At 37.4% G+C, this 10,000-nt stretch overlaps 1 protein-coding gene and 1 pseudogene across 3 annotated transcripts in view; both read left to right on the top strand.

Annotated features, from left to right (window-relative positions):
- LOC144956670 (uncharacterized) overlaps positions 1–8,420 on the top strand; it is a 13,305-nt gene extending 4,885 nt beyond the window's left edge. Inside the window, exons 2-3 of one of the 3 annotated variants that reach the window (XM_078887321.1) lie at positions 698–737; positions 7,138–8,420. In XM_078887321.1, coding sequence (XP_078743447.1) covers positions 726–737; positions 7,138–7,818 — 693 coding nt within the window. In that variant the 5' untranslated portion in view covers positions 698–725 and the 3' untranslated portion in view covers positions 7,819–8,420. Of the gene's footprint in view, positions 1–206; positions 738–3,299; positions 3,622–7,137 lie in introns of those variants that run through there. The other 2 variants (XM_078887322.1, XM_078887320.1) reach the window with 2 other exon arrangements.
- A 113-nt stretch (positions 8,421–8,533) lies between these two features.
- On the top strand, positions 8,534–9,523 carry LOC144956669 (uncharacterized; annotated as a pseudogene).
- The last annotated feature ends 477 nt before the right edge of the window (positions 9,524–10,000 follow it).

Genomic DNA, 10,000 nt, shown 5'->3' with positions numbered 1-10,000 from the left:
AACACACGTAGACACACAATAGACACACACCACACACACACACACACACACACAAATCAAACAAAAGCAGGGAAAATACCAACAAGAGAAAACAAATAAAAAATAACAATAACCCCCCCCCCCCCCAAAAAAAAACAAAAAAAACAACAGCAAACAAAACAAAACAACAACAACCCCCCCCCCCCCCCCCCCTCCAAAAGAAAAAAAAAAAAAAAAAAAAAGAAACCAAAACAAAGAAAACCTGCCGAATCTTCCTCTGTGCCTAGCCAACCCAAACTCTCGAGCAGGTATTTGAATTGGATACTTACCAATAGGAGAACACGACAATTGTTCCTTATAAGAAATCAATCACCATTCTGGAATAAAAATCATATCCCAGAAGAAAAAAACAAACAAAAAAAAACCCACGAAATTAACACACACACACACACACACACACACACACCTAAAAAAAAAACACATAACTGATTATTTGACTCACAAACAGAGGAGGTGGGGTTTGTGAAACATTTAAGACGATACGGATATATCATGTAATTACGTGGATTCGAATCCAGCTCAGTAAAAGCAAAAACGGAATATTGCCCAGCTTTAGTGTGAAGGACGAATAGTGCAAGCAACACGATTTGTCCGTACGTACGGCAACCACGGTTGAAGCTATTCGACCTTAAGGACGAATAGGGCTACCCTTATTTTTTTTCTAAACTACAAGTCGTGTTCCCATAATGGAGTTTATGGTAAGGGCTTTTATACATAACAAATATTATAGTCATTAATCCTACTATTACTTTCATTTTTCATTTTGTACATACATCTTCTTGATTTGTCGTCGTCGCGATCACCATTTTCAGCATTATCATCATCATCATCGTCGTCGTCGTCGTCGTCATCATCATCGTCATCATCACCACTACCACCACAACCATCATCATCATCATCATCATCATCATCATCATCATCATCATCATCATCATCATCATCATCACTATCAAATATTACAACGACAACAAATATAACAACGGCTGCCATCTTCAACGTCACAAACAAAAACCAAAGACATCCTATATAAAAAAGAAGACCCTCTCCTCAGCAACAACAATAATGAATGAAAACAACAATGAGAAATTACAGTAAATTTTTAAAATAGCAAAAAAAAAAAAAAAAAAAAACCCAAAGAAAAACGAAACAAATCACATCATACATTGCGCTGTTACTTTCGCTGTAATACAGTATTTTTTTTAAAAAATCGAATTATCGCTTTTCTTTCCCTCATGCCATTGCTAACTGACGCGTTGTGATCTTTTTGTATGACATTCTCGTTCGGAGCGTCAGCTGAGCGGCACAAAGTTGAGTCCTCGTCGTAGAAGTCACTTTACTCACGTTCTCTCACTGTACTCTGATGTAAAATGAGTACCTGGTCGTTAACAACGTTGATTTTGGGTCGTTTTTTGGGTTTTTTTTTTGTTTGTTTTATTTTGATGTCACAATGACTTACATACCTAGTTTGCGTCATGTCATGTTTCCATGTTGAGTGATCCATGCTGTTTACTAAAGACCCCTTGTAAAGCACGTAGAGCACGCTTAATGGATATTGCACTTTTTAATTTCTCAAGTTTGCTTTGTTTGTTTTGTTTTGTTTTGTTTGTTTGTTTTTGTTTTTGTTTTAAAAAAAATATTTCACCAACTCTCGGTTACCTGATAGCGTTAATTATTGTATTGCCGCTTAACGGGAAGGAATTAACCAGTAGATTTTGACCAATCAAATCATGGCATTTGTGACTGACCTTCAAACGTGCTCGGACAAATATAGTTGGTTGGTCATAAACAATAACGTGAATGAAATCAACCTCTCTGATCATTGTTATTGTTTTTATACCGCGAAATGGGTGACTAGTTATCACGCGGTTTAAAAAAAAATAATATTATAAATGTTAACGTTTAAACATAGTTTTTATGTGTTAGTTCTATAGATAGTTCGAAGATGACATCACTCAGGCCTTTGTTATTGTTTTTGCCATCCGCGTTTGTGAGTTGTTCTCACTAAACTGTATTAACCAGATTATAAAAGTTCATGGTTACACATAGGTTTGTATGTTGGTCCGTTATACTTCCGGATGCAACGTGGCAACGTGGCAAGCTTCTTAGCCAAACGCATACTATCTAAATAACGGACGAACACACAAAACCATGGTTAATACAGTTTAGTGAGAAGTAATCATAAAAATGGCTGTCTATAGATAGTATGCGCTTGGCTAAGAAGCTCATAACATTGCCATCCGGAAGTATAACGGACCAACACACAAAACTGTGTGTAACCATGAAAGTTTATAGTCTGGTTAATACAATTTAGTGAGAATTACTCATAAACGCGGATGGCAAAAAACAATAACAAAGACCCGAGTGACGTCATCTGCATACTATCTATAGTCTAGTGGTTGTCATGTCTTTCAGAAAACGGGATTCGTTTACGAAGGCCACGCTCTGTCCGGAGCCATCGTCACTTATAGATAGTATGCGCTTGGCTAAGAAGCTCACAACATTGCCATCCGGAATATAACGGACCAACACACAAACCTATGTGTAACCCTAGAAATAGGAGAGCTAACGCGTTAACTCTCCTATTTCTAGGGTGTAACCATGAACTTTTATAGTCTGGTTTATACAGTTTAGTCAGCATTACTGATAAACGCGGATGACAAAAAACAATAACAAAGACCAGAGTGACGTCATCTTCATTCTATCTATAGCCTGACACAAGGACCGCAGACATCGTTAACTTATAGATAGTATGCGCTTGGCCAAGAAGCTCACAAGGTTGCCATCCGGAAATATAACGGACCAACACACAAAACTATGTGTAAACATGAACTTTTATAGTCTGGTATAGATAGTATGCAGATGACGTCACTCAGACCTTTGTTATTGTTTTTGCCATCCGCGTTCGTGAGTTGTTCTCACTAAACTGTATTAACCAGACTATAAAAGTTCATGGTTACACACACACACACACACACACACACGCACACCTCCACTAGCGCGCGCGCGCACACATACACTCTAACACTAACATACACACACTCACAATATTATGAGGACAGCGTTGTGCATTCCTCGGGATAAGCTGGTGGAAATTTCCATCATGCGTGACTGTTCCTTGGGAATTCATGTTCTTAGAATCGAGCTGTGAATTTAGATATATTATAAATACCAACAAACAAACAAACAAACAAACAAACAAACAAACAAAAAAAAGGAATAGAGCACAGACGCCTACGCACTTTTGCACACGGTCCGAATGTAGATATACAGCTCAATCTGACTGCCGGTCTGTCGTCTGTTCATTTTTCTGTGCATATGTATGTGCTGATTCAGTTAACATCTTTTGTTACCACTTAGTGTGATAAGACGACTTTGACGCTATGAAGTTACATAGACAACTACTAAAATTAATGTTGTCACATTGACATTCGCTCTTGTAGTTGTGCAAAGGGCTAGAAAGAAAATCATAAACAATTTTTAGCTACCTAGACACTCTAAAAATTATAAGAGAATTAATTGTTATCAAGAGGAAAATTATTTTTTTTCTAAACTACAAGTCGTGTTCCCATAATGGAGTTTATGGTAAGGGCTTTTATACATAACAAATATTATAGTCATTAATCCTACTATTACTTTCAGTTTTCATTTTGTACATACATCTTCTTGATTTGTCGTCGTCGCGATCACCATTTTCAGCATTATCATCATCATCATCATCATCATCGTCGTCGTCGTCGTCATCATCACCACTACCACCACAACCATCATCATCATCATCATCATCATCATCATCATCATCATCATCATCACTATCAAATATTACAACGACAACAAATATAACAACGGCTGCCATCTTCAACGTCACAAACAAAAACCAAAGACATCCTATATATAAAAAAGACCCTCTCCTCAGCAACAACAATAATGAATGAAAACAACAATGAAGAAATTACAGGAAATTTAAAAAAAAAAAACAACAAAAAAACCCAAAGAAAAACGAAACAAATCACATCATACATTGCGCTGTTACTTTCGCTGTAATACAGTATTTTTTTAAAAAATCGAATTATCGCTTTTCTTTCCCTCATGCCATTGCTAACTGACGCGTTGTGATCTTTTTGTATGACATTCTCGTTCGGAGCGTCAGCTGAGCGGCACAAAGTTGAGTCCTCGTCGTAGAAGTCACTTTACTCACGTTCTCTCACTGTACTCTGGTGTAAAATGAGTACCTAGTAGTTAACAACGTTGATTTTGGGTCGTTTTTTGGGGTTTTTTTTGTTTGTTTTATTTTGATGTCACAATGACTTACATACCTAGTTTGCGTCATGTCATGGTTTCCATGTTGAGTGATCCATGCTGTTTACTAAAGACCCCTTGTAAAGCACGTAGAGCACGCTTAATGGATATTGCACTTTTTAATTTCTCAAGTTTGCTTTGTTTGTTTTGTTTTGTTTTGTTTGTTTGTTTTTGTTTTTGTTTTAAAAAAAATATTTCACCAACTCTCGGTTACCTGATAGCGTTAATTATTGTATTGCCGCTTAACGGGAAGGAATTAACCAGTAGATTTTGACCAATCAAATCATGGCATTTGTGACTGACCTTCAAACGTGCTCGGACAAATATAGTTGGTTGGTCATAAACAATAACGTGAATGAAATCAACCTCTCTGATCATTGTTATTGTTTTTATACCGCGAAATGGGTGACTAGTTATCACGCGGTTTAAAAAAAAAATATTATAAATGTTAACGTTTAAACATAGTTTTTATGTGTTAGTTCTATAGATAGTATGCAGATGACGTCACTCAGGCCTTTGTATTGTTTTTGCCATCCGCGTTTGTGAGTTGTTCTCACTAAACTGTATTAACCAGATTATAAAAGTTCATGGTTACACATAGTTTGTGTGTTGGTCGTTATACTTCCGGATGGCAATGTTGTGAACTCCTTGGCCAAGCGCATTCTATCTATAGATAGTTCGAGATGACATCACTCAGCCTTTGTTATTGTTTTGCATCCGCGTTTGTGAGTTGTTCTCACAAACTGTATTAACCAGATTATAAAAGTTCATGTTAACATATTTTGTGTTGGTCCGTTATACTCCGGATGGCAATGTTGTGAACTCCTTGGTCAAGCGCATTCTATCTATAGATAGTTCGAAGATGACATCACTCAGGCCTTTGTTATTGTTTTTGCCATCCGCGTTTGTGAGTTGTTCTCACTAAACTGTATTAACCAGATTATAAAAGTTCAAGGTTACACAGAGTTTGTGTGTTGGTCCGTTATACTTCCGGATGGCAATGTTGTGAACTCCTTGGCCAAGCGCATTCTATCCATAGATAGTTCGAAGATGACATCACTCAGGCCTTTGTTATTGTTTTTGCCATCCGCGTTTGTGAGTTGTTCTCACTTAACTGTATTAACCAGATTATAAAAGTTCATGGTTACACATAGGTTTGTGTGTTGGTCCGTTATACTTCCGGATGCAACGTGGCAACGTGGCAAGCTTCTTAGCCAAACGCATACTATCTAAATAACGGACGAACACACAAAACCATGTGTAACTTTGAACGTTTATATTCTGGTTAATACAGTTTAGTGAGAAGTAATCATAAAAATGGCTGTCTATAGATAGTATGCGCTTGGCTAAGAAGCTCATAACATTGCCATCCGGAAGTATAACGGACCAACACACAAAACTGTGTGTAACCATGAAAGTTTATAGTCTGGTTAATACAATTTAGTGAGAATTACTCATAAACGCGGATGGCAAAAAACAATAACAAAGACCTGAGTGACGTCATCTGCATACTATCTATAGTCTAGTGGTTGTCATGTCTTTCAGAACACGGCATGCGTTTACGAAGGCCACGCTCTGTCCGGAGCCATCGTCACTTATAGATAGTATGCGCTTGGCTAAGAAGCTCACAACATTGCCATCCGGAATATAACGGACCAACAACACAAACCTATGTGTAACCCTAGAAATAGGAGAGCTAACGCGTTAACTCTCCTATTTCTAGGGTGTAACCATGAACTTTTATAGTCTGGTTTATACAGTTTAGTCAGCATTACTGATAAGCACGGATGACAAAAAACAATAACAAAGACCAGAGTGACGTCATCTTCATTCTATCTATAGCCTGACACTAGGACCGCAGACATCGTTAACTTATAGATAGTATGCGCTTGGCCAAGAAGCTCACAACGTTGCCATCCGGAAATATAACGGACCAACACACAAAACTATGTGTAAACATGAACTTTTATAGTCTGGTAATAGATAGTATGCAGATGACGTCACTCAGACCTTTGTTATTGTTTTTGCCATCCGCGTTCGTGAGTTGTTCTCACTAAACTGTATTAACCAGACTATAAAAGTTCATGGTTACACAGTGTGTGTTGGTCCGTTATACTTCCGGATGGCAATGTTGTGAACTCCTTGGCCAAACGCATTCTATCTATATACAGTTTAGTGAGCATTACTCACAGTCATATATAATTATAAGATTAAGATGGTGGGTGACACATCAGGAAAAAATCACAGTCATATATTATTATAAGATTAAGATGGTGGGTGACACATCAGAAAAAAAATCACAGTTGTAAATTATTATAAGATTAAGATGGTGGGTGACACATCAGGAAAGAATCACAAACTAAAATAAAATGACTCCCATCTTGCAAAAACCTTGACATTTTTGTTTTAAAAATTCCTCAGTTGAAGTATAAATGGATTCCTACATTTAACTTTTCCACTTTCCAAATTGATATCTTTATCGTTTAAAATGAAAGGTTCTTTTGCTTGTTTGTATTAATATTCATTGTTCAAAAGTTCAAAACTCTGAAAAGAAATATTAAACGGGAAATAGTTTTTTTTTAATGCTCAGATATTCCAGTGATAGACAGGCTTTCAGAAATAAGCAAAAACAAGCAAAACAAATCAAACAAAAATACCCCAAAAGAATTGTGTTATAAATTTTGTAGAACTATTCGATAAAATGAACATTTAAATTGTAGCTCCTATTTGTTAACTTGGTGTTTATCTTTTGGTTAGCATATTTAGATGATGTGACGGCTTTAAATCTCTCCCATCTTGCAGGACATCCATTCGGAAGACATTGAAGAGGACATCAGAATACTTCTTATGGGTGTCACACGCTACGGCAAAAGCTCCACTGGAATTAGTATATTGGGTGAGCCACAATTTGAGGCTAGAGGAGGCTGGACCTCCGTGACGAGGGAATATCATGTTGGCATGACGAACATTAATGGACGTCTGGTAAAAGTAGTTGATACTCCCGGTTTTAAAGACACAGAGCTGAGGCAGAGAGAAGAGCAATTAAATCTTGTGGTTGGTGAGTTGACGAGGGCATTGGTTCAATTCCCTGATGGATTTGACGCAATAGTGATAGTAATTCCTTACACCGCACGTTTGGACGATGAAGAAACACGGACTATAAACACCATGGTTAGTCTTATGGGTCACCAGTCTGTGGAAAGTCATGGGATAATAGCAATGAGTCATGGCGACGCATATAGACGTGATTATCCGGATAGAAATGTTGCTGACTGGCTGGAAGATCTGCCTTCAAATCATCAGTGGGTAAATGCCCTCTGTCACAAAAGATGCGTTCTCTTTGACGTCACCACAGATAACAACGTTAAGGACAGCCAAAGAAATAATTTGATCAATATCATATACAATCTTGGAACCAGTAATCGATATATTCCGGAAATTTGTGCCGTTCCAGTTGAAAGGAGACATACAGAAATCAGATAGAGAAAAAAAGTAATCAAATACATTAAGGGATTGAATGTTTTAGACGTTCTGAGATACAAACTTCAGATTGCAATAAGAGATGAGGAAACTTTCGATATCAGAGCTGAAAGACTAAGAACTGATGCCGAAAGAATTGTTCAGCTGTTTACAAGTGATGGAGTCTTTCGCGCAAAGGAATTACAAACATTGTTAAATAAAATGAACTCACTGAATCAGAGAGCGCCAGTTTTACATAATGCGGCAAACGAAATTCATGAAGCTGTTATTAGTTTGCAAAACAAAATTCATACAAAAATGGCATCAACTGAGTACTGGCAAAATCTGAGAAGACGGATTGCAGATTTTTTTAATAGGATATTTTCGCGTTGTGTGATATTGTAAGCAAAGATATCACATTTGAGTATTATACGCAATTGTGTCACACAACTGAAGGATTCCACTCGTGTAAACGAAAGTAACAAAATGTTTTGTAGCTACCATCCATATCAGTTCATCGAATGTTCATTCTTTTGGGGATAGGGAATTTGTGGGTACACATTATTGGTTTGACCAGCATCTTGTTTGGGTTTCAAATTTATTAAAGTTTAAGTTGTTGATGTTTTTGTTGTGTTTTGTTAATGTGTCGTGTTATTGTTATTGATATTTATTTGAGTTTTGATTTTATTGTTCAGAAAAATAAGCCCCATTGATATTTCTATTTTGTGTGCCTCATTAAATCCACAGGAAACAACATCAAGGACAGGGAATTATGGCAGCTCCAGGAGACATCAATTTACTTTTAGTTGGGAAATCTGGTAATGGTTTGAGTTCGACATGGAAAACCATTACAGGTCAAGACGACATTGAAATAAGAGGGGGATGGACCGCGGTGACCCCAAACTATCAAGTGGGGCAAGTTCAAGTTGGAGAGAGAATTATCAAGGTCGTTGATACCCCTGGAATCTTGCAAGATAGCCCGGCAAGAATTAAATTAATGCGTTCCTCTGTTGCCCAAGCATGCAAAAGATTTCCAGAAGGTTTCAATGCAATTATTTTGGTTCTGTCGTATAGTGGTCGTTTCAACGAGGGTCACTCCATTATTATTGATAGTTTGAAAAATACTCTAGGAAAGAAAGATTGGCTGAAGACCCACGGTATTGTTGTTGTGACGTCTGGAGACAATTTCCAGCGTGATTTCAGCGACAGCAAGTTGACTTTCAAGGATTGGTGTAAAGAGCAAAAAGGGTTTATGAATCAGTTTTACAAGACTGCAATTTTCGATGCATTTTGATTGACAATGTCACTAATGACCAAGATCTCATGAAACGACAACGTCAAGAATTGATTTCTATCGTTGACAAAATGCAGGGAGGACGAATTGTAATTTCTGAAGGGGAAAATTCTAGCATTGAAAGGATAATGTCGATTTTATGGGAATTCCGGAAGTGGGTCGGTGTGGGAGTTCTTTTGTGTGTCAGTGTCATGGTTATTATTAACACCGGGCCCTTTTCGAGGCATCTTCACTAGATCATTGGAGTTCGTGTCTTCTTTTTGGAATAATAGTTACAAGCTTAAACCTAAACAACATTAGCCTGCAAAATGCATATCATGTAATGTGTGGCCAACACAGTTTTATGATGGGATGAGCTAAAAAATGTTTTTTTAAAATTGAGCTTTTATATAGCGCAATATCCACTTAACGTGCTCAAAGCGCTTTACAACAGGTCCCTGGGTCAACAGCAACATTTAACATGTAGGACGAGACATGACGCTTGTTAGGCGATATTACAATTTTTCGGACAAAGAAACGCTGTTAACGGCCAGGTACTCATTTTACACCTGAGTACGGTGAGAAAAATGTGAGTAAAGAGTCTTTTCCAAGGACTCAACTATGCGTCGAGCGAGGCTCGAACCCAGGACCTTCCGATCCGAAAGCGAGTGTCATACCACTAGACCACATAGCCGCACATTGAAATATTGATGCTTACAACTGTTTAGTTAAAGCTTAGATTACAAACTACCATTTAAAACAAATGCTCTCATTCTGGAGGATAAGTTTTGTTTCTAAACCTACAAAAATCCAAAATCTCCTTGTTCTTATCATGATGATTTTAACACTCTCCTTACCAAATATAGGGAAAGTCGTCACATTGTTGCAATACGAAAAACGTATTCATTGTTCAGACATACGTATTTTATACAA

This window comes from Berghia stephanieae, chromosome 11, assembly GCF_034508935.2.
Source record: "Berghia stephanieae isolate SIO BIC M18660-M18661 chromosome 11, UCSD_Bste_1.3, whole genome shotgun sequence".
Classification (NCBI taxonomy): domain Eukaryota; kingdom Metazoa; phylum Mollusca; class Gastropoda; order Nudibranchia; family Aeolidiidae; genus Berghia; species Berghia stephanieae.
Note: the sequence above shows the minus strand (reverse complement) of the source record. Positions and strands in the feature narration are given on the sequence as shown.